Genomic DNA, 21,407 nt, shown 5'->3' with positions numbered 1-21,407 from the left:
TGCTTTAATATATGTATCAATTACATCTAGCTATATATTTATAATGAATTACTGAAATAAACAATAGAGTTGATAAATGATTCTTCCCAGTAAGACCAAGCACATTGGGACCAGGAAAATTTTGAGAAAATCAAGTTTTGATACTCTCAAGACGGTATCCACCGTACTGTAACGATCAGGCTCTTCTGCATTTGTGATAAAAGATCCTGTTTTGTAATAATTATCCATCAATTCATCCTTTTCAGACCAAACATTAAACAACCAGTCTTCAAACTTCTTTTGTGCTATATTATACTCATCCTCTGTTTCCTCTTCTTTACCAATTGGAATCTCATCAATTTTAAAGCTCCTTATAAAAAAATCCACTCTCTCTGGATTTTTCCCTTGAAGAAAAACCTTTTCGATCTTATAAATGTCTTGACCATAATCAGATGCTTTTAATCCTGAATATGCCAAAGTTATATCATAAACTTCATCAACTGTATCTCTTAATTTCAACAAAGAGTATCTTAAACCTGTAGTTCTTGGTAATAATAAATGCTTGAAAGGGGCTCTACCAACTTTCCCAGCGTATGCCAAAGTTTTTCTTCTAGTATTTGCACTTAGATTGGTTCCTTCTGGAAAGATATGTAATGAATAAGGCCATGTTCTTGATTTATCCTCACCTGCTGGCCAAACATCTTTGGAAGTTGTTGTCTTCATTGGTTCTTTACCAGCAACTGTACCTTTTCCTCTAGCATTTGCATCAATTGAAGCTAATTGATTACCCATGACAACTTTATCAGTTTCCCATTTTCTTGAAAGGAAAATAAAATCATAATTCTTCATTCCATATCCCAATATTGGAAGTTTTTTCAATGAAGCTTTCAAAACAATATAAACAAACCCGCCTAATCTAGCAGTATAAGTTAACCACCATAAAAACACCCAATCAGTATATATTTGATGATTTGCAATGAATACAGTCCCACCTGGCATTGAACTTTCTAGTCTTCCCTTTGAGTCTAATCTAATACGTGATGGTGGGATCGATTTCGAATCAGTAACAATTCTAACTTTTATAGGGCTCTTGGAGGCAAAATTCACCACTGATGTTAACAACACAATGAAATGTTCTTTTGTCTGGGCCAACCAAGCTTGACGAAACTCTCTATTTCCACATGATAGAATGATACCAACTGTTTGAGATGTTACGATGGATAAACAACCTAGAAGGAACACCACAAGATTCAGCACTGTTTTCACAACACCTAGCGCGGTCATCTGAATGGTTCTTTCTTTGATTTCTGACTAACAGAGGATATAAATGAAAAGTCAGTGTCTTTTGAGCTCTTCTTCTTTGATTATTGCTTGATTTAATCAGTTGATAGTGGCTCAGATCTTGTTATTTAAGGCAATGGAGATGGTGGCCACGGAACCTCGCTTCAACTGTTTTTATGTTGAGAAAACCACTTTGGAAATGGGCCACTCCGAGTATCAGCGAAGGCCATCAGCTTTGACACATTTTCAAGATCCCAACAACAAAAAAGTATAGAGAAGTGGGCTACAAAGTATTTGGTTTCATCAATTATTGTGTATTTCTAAAGTAAGCTCAACCACCATAGATACCACCGTTTTCGAAAATACTCTTGATCTTGGAAACAGTGTAACCTTTTTGTAAGGCCAATTGTAACAAGATACGACATTTTTGTGGATTCAAATAGCCACCAGCAATAGCACCTTCATAGACTGCACCGTTATCATTCTTTGGTAGAGCAGCTCTTGGAACAGTACCATCCATTGATCTCTTTGAATAGACAACTGGGATGTTATATTTGTGCCAGATCCATTTCAAGATTTCATTAGTTTCATCAGTTAATGAACCAGCACCTGAACATGCAAAGACTAAAGCTTTTGAATCCATTTGTTGGACAGCTAGTTCAATAATTCGTGGGTTGAAACCTTGATAGTTGTATAGAATGGTGACTTCTGGGAATTCATGTCTTCTTGTTGATGAGGTTGGATTGGAACTGAATAGTAACAATTCTGTTAATTTTAAAGAATCAACATCAAAGAATAATGAGTTTGTAAAAGGTTTTGAAGGTGGATAGTAGAAATGAACTTCATTATCAACAAAACTACCAAGATAACCTTGACCTATAGATTTGAAAGTATCCAATGAATTAGCATTTGATTTTGTAATGTAGAAACCTGAACCAATACTATCATTCAAGACAACTAAAACACCTCTACCTTTTGATTTTTCATTTGCAGAAACTGCAACAGCTTGATATAAATTGAATGAACCATCTGATGAGATTGATGAATGTGGACGCATAGAACCAGTTAAAACAATAACAATATCTGGATAATTTATGGTCAATTCTAAGAAGAAAGCAGTTTCTTCCAAGGAATCAGTACCATGAGTGATAACAATACTTTTGATACCTTCTTCTTCATAAGCTTTTTTAATTTCTCTATGTAATAATAAAAGATGAGTTGAATTTATTTCTTTTGAATCTAAATTAACAATTTGTTGATATTTCAAATGGGCAATTTCAGCCAAATCTGGGACAGAATTGATCAAATCTTCAATGTTTAAGTCAACTTGATAACCTGCAGTTTGAGTGTTTGTACTACCTTTGGATGCAATGGTTCCACCAGTACCAAAAATCTTGACAACTGGTAATGAGCTGTCATGTGAATCGATATCGATTTCGTTATTAGTCTTTGTGGTGATGGAGATATCTTGGTTAGGCATTATGATGTTATTTGTATTAAATGGATGAAATGAAAGGTAACAGCTTAGTTAACTGTTTCTATAATACTTTTCAGCCTTTTCAAATACGTTGAAAATTGACGTGATGACAAGTTCTTGATGATTATAAGGTTTTTCTATTTTTTTTAATTAAACGGCTTTCCAATTCGCGAAAATTAAGAACCAGCAAAAGAAGTCCAATTTATTTTCAACTTTAAACCTCAATTAGCCTTTATAAATTTGCTCAAAAAGCCTTAGCTTTGATTAGTTTGTTACTGAACTTAACCAATGTGATTTCTAGTCTGTTTTCGGTTACTTTATCACTATAAAACTGGTGTTTTCGAGGCTAATACAAAACCCCGATAGTTAATATGAAGGAGTCAAAAGGACCTGCAACGGCCTTGAAGAAAGCTGTCAAACGAGCCAGTAAAAACCTCTCAAAACACAACATAAAAAGCCCATTTCAAAGCTCAAAGTTCCTAGATACTAACTTTAACAACCTCATGTTGCTTTACTTATACTTTTAGCGCAACAGAACACGGTTAACAGGACGAATCGAGCAAGTGTCCGATGTATGGTCTAAAATGAGTCAAGTTTCCGGAACTAGTCTCCTCTTAACTATGAGGATATTTTGCCAGTCTTCTTCTTTTTAGACTAGCCTCTATAATCACAAGGACTAGGTCCCTTATCTTCGGAAGCATACTTCCTCGACATACTAAACGCAAAAAAGCTTCAACTCTATGAACCAAATGTTCTGTATATAAATGACTTTCTCCCCATCTCAACCTAGATTGGACATTCAAGCTTGTTAAAATCAATACAAAAGTAAGATGGGTAAAGAGCTGTTCTTTGTGGATTAAGTGAAATAGAACCATCAAAAGAGAAGCAAAAAAGCATTATGCCAAAGACTTTACCGAATCAACCAACTCTGGAGGATTCAACTTCATTATCAGCTGAAAGCCTTAATTCAACCGATGCTGACCAACAAGTCCCAACATCAAAAGAACCACAACCTTTAACAAGTGGTTCTCCAACACATAAACAAGAGAGACAAAGTACTCATAGCAGGCAAAACTCTTTCCATGATTCATTTTCAGCTGTATCGTTAAACTCGTCAGCTAGTTCAGCTAATGACTATATACCACAGTCACAAACCAATGAACATGACCCAATTGCATTAACGTCGCCAATTGCACAAAAGACACAAACGAATAGTTCTTCATTATCAAACAAATCTCTGAGAAGACCACGGAATCAACGTCGTGGATTACTGGCTCAATTCTCATTAATCCCTGAATTCAAAGATGCTAGACAATATCCAGAAAAACTGAAGTATACAATCGTGTTTATGATTGCATTTTCTGCAATGATTGGACCTATGGGAACTTCAATCATCTTACCAGCTATTGAGGATATCAAAAGTGAATTAGATACAACTACAATGAGAGTTAATATAGCTGTTGGTATTTATCTATTATCACTAGGTGTTTTCCCCCTGTGGTGGTCCGCTTTCAGTGAAAAATTCGGAAGAAGATCAGTCTATATTGTTTCATTCACATTATACACTGCATTTGGGATTGGATGTGCACTAGCACCAGGTATTAATTCGTTAATTGGGTTTAGAGTCTTGTCTGGTGGTTGTTCTGCAAGTGTTCAAAGTGTTGGTGCTGGTACTATTGCAGATATTTATGCGCCTGAACATAGAGGAAGAAGTCTTGGTTATTATTATTTGGGTCCATTAATGGCACCCCTTGTGAGCCCAATTGTTGGTTCATTACTTTTAACAAGATGGAATTGGAGGTCTACCCAATGGTTTTTAGTCATATTGGCTTTTGTGTTAGATATGATGATCATATTCTTATTACCTGAAACTTTAAGGTCACAAGATAATAAAGCATTGATTAGAAAGATTTTAGCTGAGAGAAGGATGAACAAAGTTAAAAATGATGAAGAATCAAATAACCAAACATCATCACCACCAGACTCGGGTTCTGAAAAAGATCCTGATAATGAACAACAACAACAACCAACAGATTCAGATGAAGAAGCAGCTATTGAAAGAGTACTTACTAGAGTTTCCATGAGAAACGAATCAACATTCGATGTCAATGCAGAAAATGAAGATCCAGAAACTTTAGCTCCAGAATTATTTAGAGTTAGAACAAGTGCAAATGATCCAAGAATTGCTGAAATTAAACAAAATGATTTAGAAAGAATGAAGACAGAAATCGAACAAGAATTAGACTCAAAACCACTAACAAAAGCTCAAATATTTAAGAAAAATCTTTATGAATACACTTTAAAACCTCTAAAAGCTCTCAACTTCCTCAGATATCCACCAGTTGCATTAGCTATTTCATTTTCAGCCATTTCATTCGGTGTTTTATACTTGGTCAATATGACAATTGAATATGAATTTGCTCGTGCTCCATATAATTGGAAATCTTTATATGTTGGGTTAGCATATATTCCAAATTCAGTTACATATGTTTTGGCATCTATATATGGAGGGAAATGGACAGATTGGTTATTGAAGAAAGATAAAGAGAAGAATGGATTTTATTCACCAGAATCAAGAATCTCTTGGAACATTTTTTCAGCTGTTATTACATTCCCAGTGGCACTTTTAATTATTGGTTGGTGTTTTGATTTCCATACACATTGGGTAACTCCGTTAGTTGGAACCGCATTGTTTGGTTATTCAAGCATGATGACAATTGGTCCTGTTGTCACGTATTTAGTTGATTCATTACCTGGTCGTGGTGCTACTGGAGTTGCCTTGAATAATTTTGTTCGTATGATTTTAGCTACAGTGGCTGTTTTCGTTACTGAACCATTGATTAAAGGTTTGAATACTGGGCCAATGTTTACAATTTTTGCTGGGGTTGTTGTCTTGTGGGCAGTGGTTTTGATAATTATTAGAAAGAAGGGTACTTATTGGAGAGAGAATTATGATTTGCAAAAGTTGTATGATTCTTTGGATTGAGGAGTTGTTTTATCATTATAGAGGTTGGTTTTTCTTTGGTTTACGGTTAATAATTTTACATATTCAACATTCTATACAGCATTATTTAATATATTACGAACTTTAGTTCTTGGTCATAATAGTAGTTTCAAATGTAGTTGGAAGTCCAAAAGGTCCAGATTTGAATAGTTTAATTTTCTTCCAAAATCATTCCCTTCGACACTTAGGCAGTAGAGCCAAGGCTTGAGATTTTGTTTCAGGTTTCACCATTCAACTTATTTCAAAGAACGGCTAATCAAAGAGTTTTTCATACTTAGAAATTTCTTTGAGAAAGATTCATGCAACAGGTATAACCTTGAGAAATGGTTCGCGCCACACTGAAACATTTACATGACACAAATTTATAACAAACATAAAGATAAAACAAATCACCCTTGATATTAGATTTGAAAAAGAGACATATGTAAGAAAGATTGAATATATAAACCGGTATGACCTCCTTCGAGTTGATGTAATTTTGTAGTTTCCTATTCTTTAACTATACAAATCCACATTACTTACAAAAATGTTTTTAACAGCAGCTTGGTTCACTTTCAAACGGATGCCACGTATTCTGATGTTGATACTATTACTAATATCAGTGTTTTTATTATCATTCTTATTATTAGGCTGTTCATCAAAGGCGTCAACCTATTCTTCAATCTATTTAATCCGTTATCAATTCAATAAATCATCATCATTATATCCATTAATCAAATCATCATACAAGAATAAAAACTTGACAAATTATGAGAATTTAAAAGTCACATCTGGTTATCTTGGATTATGTATCCATCTAGATGATGAAATCACGTGTACTTCAAAATCAGATCTTTCACAATTTGGCTCCACATCAATTCCATTATATACAAGTGGTTCAAATTCAACTTCAACTCAACTTGATCTAGTTAGTTTAGGTTCACATTTTTCAAATAATATTAATCATCCATATATCTTGATAGCCACCATTGTCTTGACATTGATCCTTTTATTATCATTACTATATGTTGCCATACCAGGTTTACCAGCAAAACCAATGGTTAATAAATTCAATTTAGCATTAGCACCAATAACAACATTAATTTGGGGGCTTGGTTCAATGTGGGCACACGTTGCACAGCGTGCTGGTAAACAACTTGTTGAAGAGGCAAGTATGAACATAGTTATGGCACATATTGGTAGGAAGGCAGGGGCAATGACATGGACACCATTCACATTTTTATGTATTGTTGCCATAGGTGTAATGATGTTGCATTTGAGAGATTTGAGAAGACAAATTCAAGAAGTTGATCCAAAGGTTTAAATATGTTGTAAAATCCATGATGTTATATGTTGTGCTGAGATTGTAGGTAAATTTGAAACTTTCATTGGTGGATAATCTCCAGCGATTGCGAATCCATGAGGTATGGTTTTCTTTCTTGATGACCCCAATTGAATGTATTTGAAATCTGGGTTCTTTTTGGCTTTTAGATCATGTTCATATTTTTGTAAGTCACTAGCTGAATAAAATGAATCTTCAGGACCTGTTATGAGTAGTGTTGATTTATTCACAAATTTGAAAACGTTATTCGGTATAAGTAAAGGATGAACAACAATAAAACTTTTAATTCGATCATCACTGTCTTCATTTTCGATAGCAGTTCTTAATACAGCATTACAACCAAATGAAAATCCAATCAATACAGCATTTGAAACTTCATGAGTCGTTAAAAGCTCATCAATTGCCTTTTTAACAATTTCCCAATTTGAAGTTGATTGAAATTTACCTTCATGGAAGGAACCAAAAATTGAATGAGATTGGATCCAATAATTAACTTTGACATTTGTAGCCACTTCCACAGTTAGGTTCTTAAACTTATCAATGAATGATTGTTGTTTTTCTGGTGCAGGTGGTGATGGGATATCTAAAACATCATTAAAATAAATATCAAGTACAGCAGTAACACAACCAGTTCTAATTGCATAAGCATCTGCTAATTTTTGATTATTTACGCTAAGACCTTTAGAATTTGGTATTATAACAACCATTGCGTGATCTTTTGTATGTAATTCATAATCAATCTTTCCATAATTATCAATCTCAATATTTGTAACAGGATAAGTTAAATAAACCATACAGTTTGAATTTTTCAATTTGAATTCATAACCTCTTGGTTTTGGAGGCACCAGTTCTTTGAAGATTGAGTTATGTCTTGATGAATTTGGAGATTCCAACAAGTCATCAAATGAATCATCATCATCACCATCAGTAATTGAATTTAGATCCTCTGCACTTGGAGCTGTTATGCTATTTGAACCAGTTTCAAACTCCCTACTCAGCGAAATGTCACCCTCAATTGAATCGTCTATGAATGATGAATCAAAGTCTTTGAATGCCTTTGGATACGCTGACTTAGGCACTTTGACATTGTCTTTGGGAGACATTGTTTTAGTGTTGTTGTTGTGGTTTAGTTTGTTGATGTTGATGTTTATGGGTCGTCCTTTTTCTTTTGGTTTTCCTTATTAGAAAAAAACCTTAATTATCTCAAAAACTACAAAATTCATTTTTTTAAATCATGAAATTCATTTTATTATTTTTATATATGATAGTAATGTCATCATCATTGTATAACTTTCTGAGGCACTCTAGCCCTTTTTTCTTTTTATTTCCTGTATAATATGATAATTTGTTGTTGTTGTTTTTTTTTCTTGTTATTCGAATATTAAACCTAATCCAATGAAGAAGCACCAGTAATAATATCAACCAATTCATTGGTAATGACAGCTTGTCTGGTTCTGTTATATAAGATAGAGTATCTAGTGATCATATCACCAGCGTTCTTGGAAGCGTTATCCATAGCGTTTCTTCTTGCTGAAACTTCAGAAGCATAACCATCAGCTAATGAAGTGTAAATAGCATTGGCTAATGAGAATTCAGATAAAGTTTCTGGGACTTTAGCATCTTGGTCAATTTCATATTGAGATAAAGCTGGTGATTGTTCAATTGAAGCTGGATCATATAATGGTTTAATGGTTGGTTCGAATGAAACACCTGAGACAAATCTGTTGTAGAAAATTTCATAAGATGAGTATTGTTTGTTCAATTTGAAGATTTCATCAGAGATTAAAGCAGATTCAGTGAAAGTTGGTGGTTCTTTACCAATACCATTGAAAGCTAAGACTAAGTTATCTGGATGAGTTCTGTTTAATTGAGTTCTAACTTTATCACCAACGGCAATGACATCAACTTTACCATCTAATTCAGCAATTCTCTTTCTAGCAGCCTTGGCGATTGAAGAGTGGATGGAACCACATAAACCTTTATCAGATGAAACAACAATTAATAAACTTCTAGCTTCTTCAGATTCAATGGCTGCAGTTTCAGCATTTTTGTAAACTTCTCTATCAGCTTGATCATAAACTCTAGCAGTGTTTTTGGCACGTTCAGCTTTTGACAATCTAGTTGAAGCAACAATTTTCATGGTGTTTGTAATTTTTTCAATGTTTTTAATTGATTTTAAACGAGTTTCAATATCACGTAAAGTGGCATAGTTTCTAAGAAATAGTTAGTATTTAAACATTCATTATAAAAAGCTTGAAGGAAAAATGCGTATCAAAAGAGGTCTATATTCAACCAATTGAACTCGAATCGAATCAATTGAGAAACTTTTTATCCGTTCCATTGACATTCACTCTTTTGGTTCTTATTAAACCACCCTCTTTCCCTTCAACAGCAACGCCAAAAAAAACACGATTTCACAAAAACATACCTAGCTTGACGGGTAGCTGAACGAGCAGCATTGGAACCGATTCTTGAGAACATCTTTGATACTTTCAACGATACTGTTTTCTGTTTCTGATCACAGTTGTTGAAATGTTTCCTTTCACTGTTTTTTTCAAGGGGGTTTTTCGTCAATTCGAAAACTTCAATTTTTTTTTGGGCCAATTGAAAAAAACGTGTGGCCGAACCAGATAAATACTGTGCTAGGGGCAACACCATAATAGAGATTTGATGGAATTTACATAAAATTGAATAAATTAAATTGTATATTTTTAGTTTAAATCATGTGTTTTATGCTCTGTAATACTTTGGAGCAACAAATGGCTGTTTGGACACTGTGGCCTCTTTTTTCTTGTTTCTGATTTGGATCAATATTGGTGTACCTGATTTATGATAACCTCTATCGATATAAGCTTGTCCAATATTGACTCTACCTGGTAATGAAGGACTTGGACTACCAGAAGTGACAATACCGATCTTCTTTTCAGGTTCTTCGGCACTGAAGATTTCAGCTCCTTCTCTAGCAGCTGGTCCTTTAGATGTGAATCCAATTCTTTGTTGTTTAACTAATGAACGATCAGCCAATTGGGCCAATATTTTGGAAGAACCATTGAATTTAGAAACATTTGGATCTCTTCTGTTCTTAGCAATGACCCATGAAAGTGAACCTTCAACAGGAGTGATTTTATCATTCAAATCATGTCCATATAAACACATACCAGCTTCTAATCTTAAAGAATCTCTAGCAGCTAATCCAATTGGTTTAACTTCTTCATTACCCAATAATTCTTGTGTGAAGTCAACAGAAATCTTGTTTGGAATTGATAATTCAAACCCATCTTCACCTGTATAACCACCTCTTGCTAAATGGATCTCTTCATTGTTGAAACCTGGAATCTTTATAAATTTGGAATTACCAAAATAGATCTTGCTCAAATCTTCATTTGTGAAATGTTGTAAAACTTTAGCAGCTGCTGGACCTTGTAAAGCAACTAAAGTATTATCGATTATATCAAATTTAACATCAAATGCCTTTGCTTCTTCTTTGAAAAAAGCCAAATCACCTTCTCTAGTACCGGCATTAGTAACAATATAGAAATGTTTATCATCGTCATGTTTTGTAATAATGGTATCATCAACAATCCCACCTTCATTATTCAATAAAACACTCAATTGATTAGTCCATGGCTTCAAACTTTTGAAATCTGAAGGGGTTATCTTATCCAAGAATGGGATAACATCATCACCACTTAGGTTTTGTTGTAGCATATGACTGACATCGAATAACCCAGCATGGGATCTGACCCAGTTATGTGATTCGATATGAGTTTGACCCTTGTATAAAACAGGCATGGCATAACCTGCAAAATCAACGATATCTGCACCTAATTTGACATGGAGATCGTACAAGGGGGTCTTTAACAGACTAGACGAGGCAGCAGCAGTGGAGTAGGCTCTTCTCAACATGGCTATGAATAAATGAATAAATTGGATCCAATTGAATTGTTCAAAAAGAAGAAGAAAAGGAATTTTCAGCCCTTTTGAGTTTATTTAAATCCCCATTGATTGGTATCAAGAAAACAGAGTCAACTAAAATGGGCCAGTTCCAGAGTCAGAAGCAAAAATTCGCGAAATTCGCGAACTCGTTTTGTTTTCAATTTGAAACTTCATGATTTTAACTAATATTAAAACGCTGGAAACTCAAAGAAATCATGGCCCAACACTGGAAAAAATCATCTATTCCTTATTTTGTCATTGTCCAGGATCAATCTGAAGTCAATCAACAAAGTTTTACAAACGCTAGAAGAAATTCATCACTTTTACAAAACAATTCAGATTCTCATATAAATGCAAGTAATTCATCATCATCTGGTAATGTTTTATCATCTTCTAAAAACTATTATCCAGAAATAAAATATGTGTTCCAAGATGACCCTGAATATTATGATTTAGAGAATGTTATTGAGGAGAATGAAGAGGCAATTGTACTTGAACTAGATTCAAAAGGTGAACAAGTTGAAAGTTTTAAATCATTAACTCCTGATTTACAAATAACTGATGTTTCACTTAAAGATAGAGATATGACTAAAACAATCTCTATAAATACAACAAGGTCTGAATTGAAAAAATTTGATATCTTAAAACCTGATAAAAATTTAAACTACATTAAACAATTGGTTGATCTTTACAGAGTTAGAAGTCAACAATTAGAATCACTTTTATGATAATATAAAAACTAAACACATCACATCATTTCATTGATATTCACAGGCATTTCATCAATTTGGGTACTATAATATTGTTCAATATCATGTAATGGTTGAACATCTTCAGTTGTGACAAAATTGATGGCAACACCTTTTCTACCAAATCTACCAGATCTACCAATTCTATGAATATAATTCTCACGGTCAATTGGTAAATCATAATTGATAACTAATGAAACTTGTTGAACATCAATACCTCTTGCCCAAACATCAGTGGATATTAAAACTCTTGAATTACCCAATCTAAAATCATTCATGATTTGATCTCTTTCATCTTGTTTCATATCACCATGCATTGCCACCACTGTGAAGTTTGATTCCTTCATCTTTTCAGATAACCAATCAACTTTTTTTTTAGTATTACAAAATATAACAGCTTGAGTGATTGTTAATGAATCATATAAATCACATAATGTATCAAATTTCCAATCTTCTTTTTCCACAGCAATGAAATATTGTTTAATACCTTCCAATGTTAATTCATCTCTTTTAACCAAGATCTTTACAGGATCCGTAGTAAATTTTGAAGTCATATCTAAAACGTCTCTTGGTAAAGTTGCACTCACCACAACAACTTGAGTTCCAGCAGGTAATTGTCTATAAATATCATATATCTGTTCTTTAAAACCTTTACTTAATAATTCATCAGCTTCATCTAAAATCAACATTTTAACATTTCTTGTATTTAAATTTCTTCTTTTAATAACATCCAATACTCTACCAGGTGTACCACTAACGATATGTTGACCTTTAGCCAAGGCTTTAATATCACCACCGACATTAGTACCACCAATACAAGCATGACATTGAATATTCATATAATCACCCAAAGCTTTAATAACATTTTGAATTTGAATAGCTAATTCTCTTGTAGGACTTAATACCAAAGCTTGAGTTTCACGGTTTTTAGAATCAACAACCTCCAACATCCCTATTGAGAAAGTGGCAGTTTTACCAGTCCCTGATTGCGCTTGAGCAATTGTATCTCTCCCACTTATGATTTGCATAATAGCTCTTGATTGAATGGCTGATGGTGCTTCAAACCCATATCCATATATACCTTTTAATAAATCATCCTTTAGGTTCATTTCTTCGAATGAAGAAACGACTTGGACATTTTTGGATGTTTTGAATTCTAATTCTGCGTCTCTTTCTTTATCGAATTCCATTATTTCCTGGTTGCAATTATACAATAAAGTTTTAGAATATTACAATCTAAATACTTTTTTTGACATCTTTTTTTTTTACCTGAGGAAAAATAAATCGGTTTGGGCAGATTTTTATTTTGTGGCTCCTACCATTTCTATGATATTTTTATACGTGATTTTTTTGAGTAGTAAACTTTACAATTTTTAAACCTTTAAAAGAGATATTTCTATTGGGAAAAGATGTCAGAAGAGAATAATACAGTCGTTATCCTAGTTGGTGGTGGTCATGCTGCTGGGAAAGTGAGTGTTTTTTTGAATCATGTTGTATCAAATGTCCTAACTCATGTCCATAGAAAACAGTTTGTGAAAGAATAAAGTCAAATTTTTTAGAAAATTTAAATGCAAATATCGAAATAGAAATATTTGATCTAGATGTTTATATTAAGGATCAACCCGAAATTCCATATGGTCCAACGAGGTTTGATTGCTCAAAATTATTAAATGAAATTGAACTTTTTGAAAAAAAATCAGATATCAAGAAACTTATACTAGTTCCTGGGTTATATTCTTTATATGATAGAAGGTTAAGAAACATTGCATCCATGAAATTGTTCATAGATTGTGATGCTGATACAAGACTGACTAGATGGAGTGAGTTTTATGTTTAAACCTGTGTTTTCCTTTTACTAACTTTTCAATATCAGTAACAGCAGAAACACTAAATGGTGAAACCAAATTAGAAGATCTTTTAGACAACTACGTGAATAGAGCTAGGCCTGAATTCAATGAATTTATTCAACCAACTAAAGAATTTGCAGATGTTATTCTACCAAATGATGAAGAAATTAATGGTATTTCATTGATTTGTGATGGTATTCAACCTTTATTCAATCAATCATCTTTATCAAAATCAGGTAAAACTTTATATCCAAGATTTGGGTTTGATTCAGAATCATCAAGTACTTTAAATCTTCAAGCTGAAGCCTTTAATGGTCAAAAAGATAGATTTTATGATTTGACCTAACATCTTGAATCTGATTTACTTTTTTGTCTTTCTATTATTAATTGTTCATTCAGTTTACCCTTAATTGCTGCATCTCTTAATCTTTTAATTGTAGTTTGTGATATTTCAATTCCGCTTTTTTGTAATGAATCTAAAGCATTCCTTATGGAACCACCAATAGAATCTGAACCTAATGTTTTAGACTCTTTATGTTCTCTCAAGAGTCTTTTACCAGTAGCTGAGTTTTTAGCTTGTACTCTAATCACAAATAAATCAGTTTCATCATTTTGTGAATCTTCTTTAAATTCAAATTTTAATTTATCTTCAACTTTGGTCAATACTAATCTTTTCTGGCCATTCCATATTCTAAACCAGACACCTTCATCTTTTATAGCTACTCTTTCTATCTCAAAGATTTGATAAGGACCAATTGCTTCACTTTTACAATCAATATCACCATCTCCAGTCAACGAAAGGAATTTGTCAGAGGGAGTCTTAAATGCTAATTTGGTTCTATTAGGGTTGACATCATTACTTCCAGAAGTGGCAAATGATACAGAGACTGAAATGAAAACTTGTTGAATATCACCAGGTTCTGTTCTATGAATTGCAGCATGGAACCCAAGAGGGTTTATATCATCATTTTCAAAATTCACAGTTTGTGAAGAATCAACAACATGAAGTTCCTTTTTAGGATGGATAGCACCCAGCATATCTGGTGTTAGCACTAATGGCTGTTGATTCAAATGCTCATAGCCTTGAGATCTTTCATAAGTGGTTATTAGAACTGGACCATTGATATCTGAAAATGTTGTTGCAGATGTCCAGCTTGATTCTATTAGTGCTGGATCAATTTCCGGTTTTGATGAAGTTGGCTTTGGTATTCTTTTGACTACTTTCTTTCTTTTAGGTTTATCACCTTTGAAACTTAGCTTGGAGACCATTGTTTGAATAGCCTTTGATGGTCTTGAAGTGGTTTGTTGACGTTTGGAAGCATATTGCCTTTTGGCACTTTTCTTTCGATTCGCGAAACCTATGGAATTCAAATATTGAGGATTCAATTCAAGTAAATAGAGGAGTTCTTACACTGATAGACTGGATACTACAATATTGTAACTAAATATTCATCAATCTGAATTGGTGAATCAAGTGTTAAACTTTGGTTCCATTTGCGATGATATTGCCCAATTAAAAATACCCAATTAAGTATCCATACCCAATAATGCAAGGTATAACTACATATCCTACACAAACAATACATACATATACACCCTGTTATACTACTAGCATGGACACATTCTTGTCCAGCCAGCCCTTAGGACAAGGCCATCTTAATCTCTGCCATTGGAATGATAGTTATCTTTTAGAACTAAATCCATTGGAAAACCAGCACAAACGCAATAAAGTGCACAAAACATCCCCAATTGGACAGCTCCATTGCGTCACGACACCAAATCCAATTGCTTCAAACAAAGAAAATCAATCAGAATCAGCAAAAAAAGGCATCATTTTGAAGAAATCTCTACATAAAATTCGTTTTTGTGGTTTCAATTTAGTGCCAAATTTTCTGAAAATTGCGAAAAAATCAAAAACGGGAAAAAAAAGTCATCGGTTCCGGCAACAATTTTTCGAATCTCCATAGAAAACATTAGAAAATGATTTGAATCCTTTGAAGAAAACCATCATCAATCAAAGATCTAACCAGTTCAAGAGATGCTACGTTTCCAAAAATCATCAGCAGCACTTGGCAGAAGAGGTATCAAGACAATCCACAAGGATTTGAAGTTCTCAAACAGCGCAAGAATCGCAGTTTTAAGAGGTGCTGAAAAAGTCTACAATGCAGTTTCAGTAACATTAGGTCCAAAAGGTCGTAATGTCTTGATGGAACAGAAATATAATTTCCCAAAGATCACTAAAGATGGTTATTCAATTGCTCAGGAATTGACTTTCAACAATAGATTTGAAAATATGGGTTGCCAACTGATTAAAGATGTTACAAATAAATCAAATCTTGAATCTGGAGATGGTACAACAACTTCAACTGTTTTAGCTTATAATATTTTGAATAGTTCTCTAAGACATGTTAGTGTTGGTGCTAATCCAACTGAAATTAGAAATGGTGTTCAACTAGCTATCAATAAAGTTATTGAATATCTAGAATCTCAAAAGCAAAGCATTACATCGAGTACTCAAATGAAACAGATTGCAGTTGTTTCTTCAAATGGTGATGAAGAACTTGGTGGTTTGATCGCAGAAGCTATTGAACAAGTTGGGAAAGACGGTATTGTTACTATCGAAAACGGAAACAAGCTTGAAAATGACTTGGTTGTTTCAAAAGGTTTAAGATTTGATCAAGGTTTTATAAATCCTCAATTTGGTGATGTTTCAAAACCAAGTTCCAAAGTTGAATATGAAAACCCATTGATCTTGTTATATAAAGGTGAATTGAAAAACTCTCAAGATATCTTGCCACCTCTAAATCATGCTCAAAGATCAAAACGCCCATTGTTAATAATAGCTGAAGGTTTAACAGGTGATGCTCTTGCCATTTCAATCTTGAACAAATTGAGAGGTCAAGTTGAAGTTGTTGCAGTGAAAGCACCAGGTTATGGTGAACATAGAGCTCAATATTTCCAAGACTTGGAAGCTGCAACTGGTTCAAAGATCTTGGATCCAGAAACTGGTGATGTTGCAAGCACTGCTACAAAAGAAGTTTTCGGTTCTGCAGGTTCAATTGTCATTTCTCCAAAGGAAACCATAATCATTGATGGTAAAGGAGAAAAGTCCAAAATTGATGAACGTATTGAACTAATTGAAACAAAATTGAATGATCCTGCAACATCATTTTCAGACTCTGAACAATTACAAAAAAGATTATCTAAATTGAAAGGTGGAGCAGCCATTATTAAACCAGGTGGTGCTACTCATTTTGAAGTTAAAGAGAAAAAAGATAGATTAGATGATGCTTTAAGCTCAACCAAAGCTGCTCTAAGAAGTGGATTCTTACCAGGTGGTGGTGTTGCCTTATTAAAAGCAAGTGTTGAATTAAATAATGCTGATTTTGGTAATGTTTCTTTTGATACCAAAAGAGGTATTGATATCGTGAAAAAATCTCTAGCTTCTCCATTCAATAAAATTCTTTCAAATTCAGGTCTTGAAGGTGATCAATTGAAAGGTAAACTTGAAGGTAAAGCCTTCAGCTATGGTATTAATGCACAAACTGGTGAATTGGTTGATCTGTACGAAGCCGGTATTATTGATCCATTTAGTACAATTAAAGGTGCATTGGTTAATGCCTCTGGTGTCACCAGTTTATTATCAACAACTGAAGTTGCAATTGCTAGTGTTCTCGGTGAAAAAGAAGGTTTTTAGAGTGTAAATAGACGATAATACATGTAAATACAGAAATTAAATGTTGTATATAATATATCCCTAAATCACATACCACGGAATGCATTTTTACTGGCCCTTCTACGACCTTCAAATCTTTGTCTGGTTCTACCATGTTTAGATTCACCATCACCATTCTCATCATCACTTTCACGTCTAAATGAAACCTTCTTCTTTTCAGATTTCTTTGGGATAAAAGTTAATTCAGCTTCACCTCTAGCATGTCTATGTAGAACTTCATTCTTCTTGACAAAATTTTCTCTCTCTTCCTTATTTCTCAATTTTGCCAATTGTTTATCGAATGAAACTTGATTCTTTTCAGCATTTGAATTATTATCAGTTGCATAAGTTCTCATTTCATTCAAGAATTTATCGGATTTATCTCTAGCTTCCTTCTTTCTCTTTACTGCTTCCAGTTGTTTCTTGATCTTTAATTGTTGTAGTTTATCTAATTGTTCTTCATCTTCATCTTCTGATTCTGATTCACTTTCAGATTCACTTTCTTCACTTTCAGATTTTTCAGAATCACTATCACCACCGTTGATTCTTTCTTCATCTGATTCTTCAGCAGCTGTTAAGGCTCTAGAACGTTTTGAAGTAGTAGAATCAGTAGTAGACTCCACAGGGTTAAGTTGTTTATATTCAAAGGATTCTTTATTAACTTGGAATTCTGGATCTTCAAACATTTCTTTGAAACGATCATCATTAACAATACCTTCTGTAGCTTTAGAACCAGATTTCTTGGTTAATTTATCAACCAAATCTTTATTAACTTTAACTTTAGTCTTTTTAACAGCACCAGTTGTTCTAATTCTTGATTCTCTTTCTTTCTCGATTCTTTTTCTAATTTCTCTTTCTCTTTCATCCTTGTATGAATTAGGATTAGCAATCAAATTAACCTTATCATAAAGTTCAGTATTGATAAAGAACCCATGCATATAACTTCTTAAAACCTTTGTACCAACTAAATGGGCAATATTTAATTTTGAAACATCTTCCTTTGTGATGAATCTGTAATTTGAATAAATTGAATCTGTTGGTTTTTGTTCCAATTCTTCTGTGAAATTATCCAAGTATGAACACCATTTTGGAGCTGGTCCCAAGTTCGGTATATAATACATGTGCATTTGAATACCTTCATTAGCTGTGACAAACATACCAGAATCTGGAATATAATCAATATCATTAATATCAACACTTGGTTCCATTGAAGCATAAACTTTACCATCATTAACATTATAAATTTTAGCAATTCTTTTATCTGTTGCTAAGAATTGATTTTCATTAAGATATGTGATTTTTTTGATATCAAATCCATAACCTTGATCTTTAACTAATGTTGGGATTGAACTTCTTAAATCATATAGATAAGAATAACCATTTGAGGTACCGCATGCAAAGCCTAACCCATCATTTTTGAAAGCTGTAGTTGTTATTTGGAAGTTATTAGTAAGTGCGTTTGATGAAGGTAATGATAATTTGGCAATCTTTGATTTTGCTCTTGAATCCCAAAATTCAACAGTTCCATCTTCTAACCCTACTGATATTAGACCATTAACATTATTGAAACTAACGTGGTTTGCACCTGACCCCTTTTCTGGATCTATATCCAATACAAATGGATTCAAATATCTTCCTTGATCCAAATTTAATCTGTATAATTCATTCCCACTTGCAGAAATGTATAAATCACAGTTGACTGAATTGTATGCTAAATTTCTACCAAATTTTGGTATCCTTGTTTTATAATGCATCCCACCTTTATTTTGGAATTCTATGCTTCTATCATTTTGCAAATGAACAGACTTGGTCCAATCATTTGATAATATTTCAAAATCAACATTTTCTGTATCAGTATGTCTAGCAAATTTCAACGAACTATTCTCAAGATCGTAAACATGGATTTGAGGTTTATAAGTACCAGTAGCCATGATGAAATTACCATCTGGAGAAACTTTGATCTTATTTGAAGCTTCACTAAATTCAAAATCTTGAACTAATTCAATTCTATTTTGATAATCTAAATCATTCTTTAAAGATCTTTTACGCTTTTTAGCAATCCAGTCTGGTAATGATCTTGAAACATTTGCACCGGAAACTTGATACACTGAGATATCTCCTGCTCTAGTAACGTGCAACATGGTTTATAGTCTTTATTATCAACTTTTCAAGGAAAGAACTCTTTTAATTTTAAGAGATGAGCTTATACTAAAAAAAAATTTAGATTTTTTCAAACAGGGTAAAAATTTCTTTTCCTGTTCGCGAATTCTGCCATTTCGAAACGGTTATGGCGAAGAAGCACAATAAGTGAACCCATTTCAAAGGGATTGAAAGTTGAAAGGATTCAGAACAGGTTGAAATGGCTAATGTTCGTGTTAGGTAGAGAATCAATTGTTTCAGGAAAAATTACACAATGTTTACTCATTCATATGCTTAATCTCCTATAAGTATTCATTGAATTGTTCGGACAATAAGCTGCTATGAAATAACTACTCCTACTAATTCTACAAAGTCAAAACACTATCTCTACAAAACCCTTAGGTCCATAGAACAGTTCACTAATGGTTACTAACTTCTAGTATTGATGGACACGGTTTTATTACTGTACTTACTTTTGCGGATGTTGATTTTTGAACTCGGCCGATACGGGTTTTTTGTAAGCCACTGACTAAGCGTCGATATTTTTCCCTAACAATAGGCAATTGATAATCTTTGTCAGAAACTTCGGAAGGCTAAATTGGTACGCAGCCACCGAAACATCATCAAAATGAGTAGAAATGAAATGAACAGCTGCTCTATACAGCTTCAAGACTATATAAGTCCAGAGAAGTCACCTCTTGAAATTTTGAATCAAGTGCTGTTTTCTTGTGTATATCATTGATCAAGAATATCATTAAAGCTTAGTCAAACTTCAAGCGTTCCAAATTCGAACTTCATAATGTCCTCAGATATTGCTATTGTCTTTGGTGCCGGTGCCAGAGTTGGAAATGCAGTTGCCAGAAAACTTCTATCCAACAATTACAAAGTTGTTACTGTTTCAAGAAAAGATTTCAAAATTGATGAATTTCCTGGTACTCACTTCCATTTCCAAGGTGACTTGAAAAACCTTGACCTTGTTCCAGCTGTTTTTGCTAAAACTAGGGAATTATTTGGTGAACCAAGAGTTATTGTCTATAATGCTGCTGCTAACACCAAATTGACCAAAACTGTTGATGAATTCCTTTCAGTCACAGGTGAAGAATTTAACACTGATCAAAATATCAATGTTAGTAGTGTCTTTTTATCAGTCCAAGAATCAATCAAATCCTTTGATAAAATTACATCCACTGATAAACCAAAAGCTTTCATCTTTACAGGAAACATGCAAAATCTAGTTCCTATGCCACTGTTAACAACCCTAGGTATTGGCAAAAGTGCTACTTTCGCAACTCTTTCAATTGCTGATAAGTTGGTTGGCTCAAAAGGCTACAGATTCTATTATGCTGATGAGAGAACTGCTCAAGGTACACCAGCTTTCCAAAACTTGAGTGCTGAAGCTGCAGCTGAATTTTACTTTGATCTTGCTGAAAACTCAAACGAAGATATTCCAGTTGAAGCCACATATGTTTTAGGTAAGGGCTATGTTAAATTTTGAATGAGCTTTCCAATATCATTTGATTAGCTAACCGGATAGAATTGATACTGTTTGGTGGAGAAATTTTCTAGTTATTGTTTATTTGGCTATTAAATACATTATCCATTCGCGGTATATTTGCAAACCAGTAGAACCCCCATTTAAAACCAAATATCTCAACGCCCGTTCAATAAAACTCTTCCAAATGGCTACTATAGAAACTTAACCCAGTTTACAACATTAATATCGTATCAAACTGGTAAAAAATGGGCTGTTAATGATGAAAATGAGCAAAAATTTTTTTTTAATGGTAAAGTTACTTTATTCTAAAATCTTATACACTTTTACACTTCAACTTTCAATATAATAATTCCAATATAACACTGTTCCAAATAAATTTCCAATATTAATCAATAGCTCAATTTTATAGCTCTATCCTTCTTTCTTTCCTTATAGAGCAACCTTCTTAATAAAGTCAAAAGTCA

The 21,407-nt window shown here is 33.4% G+C and overlaps 13 protein-coding genes across 13 annotated transcripts; 6 read left to right on the top strand and 7 right to left on the bottom strand.

Annotated features, from left to right (window-relative positions):
• Window positions 1-48: 48 nt before the first annotated feature.
• CST26 (putative acyltransferase) lies at window positions 49-1,263 on the bottom strand (the record flags this gene model as incomplete). The annotated part of the gene is made up of 1 exon (XM_019181758.1): window positions 49-1,263. One exon carries the CDS (start codon window positions 1,261-1,263, stop codon window positions 49-51), a length of 1,215 nt encoding a protein of 404 aa, XP_019039403.1.
• A 328-nt stretch (window positions 1,264-1,591) lies between these two features.
• On the bottom strand, window positions 1,592-2,740 carry WICANDRAFT_29798 (uncharacterized protein; the record flags this gene model as incomplete). The annotated part of the gene is made up of 1 exon (XM_019181651.1): window positions 1,592-2,740. The coding sequence occupies one exon, from the start codon at window positions 2,738-2,740 to the stop codon at window positions 1,592-1,594; it is 1,149 nt and encodes a 382-aa protein (XP_019039402.1).
• Window positions 2,741-3,635: 895 nt separating this feature from the next.
• QDR3 (Qdr3p) lies at window positions 3,636-5,723 on the top strand (the record flags this gene model as incomplete). Its single annotated transcript, XM_019183431.1, has 1 exon — window positions 3,636-5,723. The coding sequence occupies one exon, from the start codon at window positions 3,636-3,638 to the stop codon at window positions 5,721-5,723; it is 2,088 nt and encodes a 695-aa protein (XP_019039401.1).
• A 985-nt stretch (window positions 5,724-6,708) lies between these two features.
• Window positions 6,709-7,240, top strand: FIG1 (Fig1p). The gene has a single exon (XM_019186359.1). It carries the CDS (start codon window positions 6,778-6,780, stop codon window positions 7,042-7,044), a length of 267 nt encoding a protein of 88 aa, XP_019039400.1. The 5' UTR covers window positions 6,709-6,777; the 3' UTR covers window positions 7,045-7,240.
• A 1,209-nt stretch (window positions 7,241-8,449) lies between these two features.
• Window positions 8,450-9,543, bottom strand: ATP3 (F1F0 ATP synthase subunit gamma; the record flags this gene model as incomplete). The annotated part of the gene is made up of 2 exons (XM_019185653.1): window positions 8,450-9,275; window positions 9,491-9,543. The coding sequence occupies 2 exons, from the start codon at window positions 9,541-9,543 to the stop codon at window positions 8,450-8,452; spliced, it is 879 nt and encodes a 292-aa protein (XP_019039399.1).
• A 249-nt stretch (window positions 9,544-9,792) lies between these two features.
• GCV1 (glycine decarboxylase subunit T) lies at window positions 9,793-10,968 on the bottom strand (the record flags this gene model as incomplete). Its single annotated transcript, XM_019184789.1, has 1 exon — window positions 9,793-10,968. One exon carries the CDS (start codon window positions 10,966-10,968, stop codon window positions 9,793-9,795), a length of 1,176 nt encoding a protein of 391 aa, XP_019039398.1.
• Window positions 10,969-11,213: 245 nt separating this feature from the next.
• WICANDRAFT_84126 (uncharacterized protein) lies at window positions 11,214-11,726 on the top strand (the record flags this gene model as incomplete). The annotated part of the gene is made up of 1 exon (XM_019185652.1): window positions 11,214-11,726. One exon carries the CDS (start codon window positions 11,214-11,216, stop codon window positions 11,724-11,726), a length of 513 nt encoding a protein of 170 aa, XP_019039397.1.
• A 54-nt stretch (window positions 11,727-11,780) lies between these two features.
• FAL1 (ATP-dependent RNA helicase FAL1) lies at window positions 11,781-12,937 on the bottom strand (the record flags this gene model as incomplete). The annotated part of the gene is made up of 2 exons (XM_019184135.1): window positions 11,781-11,792; window positions 11,828-12,937. The coding sequence occupies 2 exons, from the start codon at window positions 12,935-12,937 to the stop codon at window positions 11,781-11,783; spliced, it is 1,122 nt and encodes a 373-aa protein (XP_019039396.1).
• A 219-nt stretch (window positions 12,938-13,156) lies between these two features.
• DAS2 (putative uridine kinase DAS2) lies at window positions 13,157-13,940 on the top strand (the record flags this gene model as incomplete). Its single annotated transcript, XM_019183430.1, has 3 exons — window positions 13,157-13,216; window positions 13,270-13,567; window positions 13,621-13,940. 3 exons carry the CDS (start codon window positions 13,157-13,159, stop codon window positions 13,938-13,940), a joined length of 678 nt encoding a protein of 225 aa, XP_019039395.1.
• Window positions 13,937-14,885, bottom strand: WICANDRAFT_105178 (uncharacterized protein; the record flags this gene model as incomplete). The annotated part of the gene is made up of 1 exon (XM_019180440.1): window positions 13,937-14,885. The coding sequence occupies exon 1, from the start codon at window positions 14,861-14,863 to the stop codon at window positions 13,937-13,939; it is 927 nt and encodes a 308-aa protein (XP_019039394.1). The 5' UTR covers window positions 14,864-14,885.
• Window positions 14,886-15,189: 304 nt separating this feature from the next.
• TCM62 (Tcm62p) lies at window positions 15,190-17,291 on the top strand (the record flags this gene model as incomplete). Its single annotated transcript, XM_019182727.1, has 1 exon — window positions 15,190-17,291. The coding sequence occupies exon 1, from the start codon at window positions 15,633-15,635 to the stop codon at window positions 17,289-17,291; it is 1,659 nt and encodes a 552-aa protein (XP_019039393.1). The 5' UTR covers window positions 15,190-15,632.
• ENP2 (ribosome biosynthesis protein ENP2) lies at window positions 17,245-19,450 on the bottom strand (the record flags this gene model as incomplete). Its single annotated transcript, XM_019182726.1, has 1 exon — window positions 17,245-19,450. The coding sequence occupies one exon, from the start codon at window positions 19,448-19,450 to the stop codon at window positions 17,357-17,359; it is 2,094 nt and encodes a 697-aa protein (XP_019039392.1). The 3' UTR covers window positions 17,245-17,356.
• Window positions 19,451-20,101: 651 nt separating this feature from the next.
• Window positions 20,102-21,081, top strand: WICANDRAFT_92364 (SDR family oxidoreductase; the record flags this gene model as incomplete). The annotated part of the gene is made up of 1 exon (XM_019186358.1): window positions 20,102-21,081. A coding segment is annotated over one exon (445 nt), but the record flags the coding sequence as incomplete, so codon positions are not given.
• Window positions 21,082-21,407: the final 326 nt, after the last annotated feature.

The sequence above is a fragment of the Wickerhamomyces anomalus genome, assembly GCF_001661255.1.
Source record: "Wickerhamomyces anomalus NRRL Y-366-8 unplaced genomic scaffold WICANscaffold_3, whole genome shotgun sequence".
Lineage (NCBI taxonomy): Eukaryota > Fungi > Ascomycota > Saccharomycetes > Phaffomycetales > Wickerhamomycetaceae > Hansenula > Hansenula anomala.
This window is presented reverse-complemented; position numbering and strand designations above follow the sequence as displayed.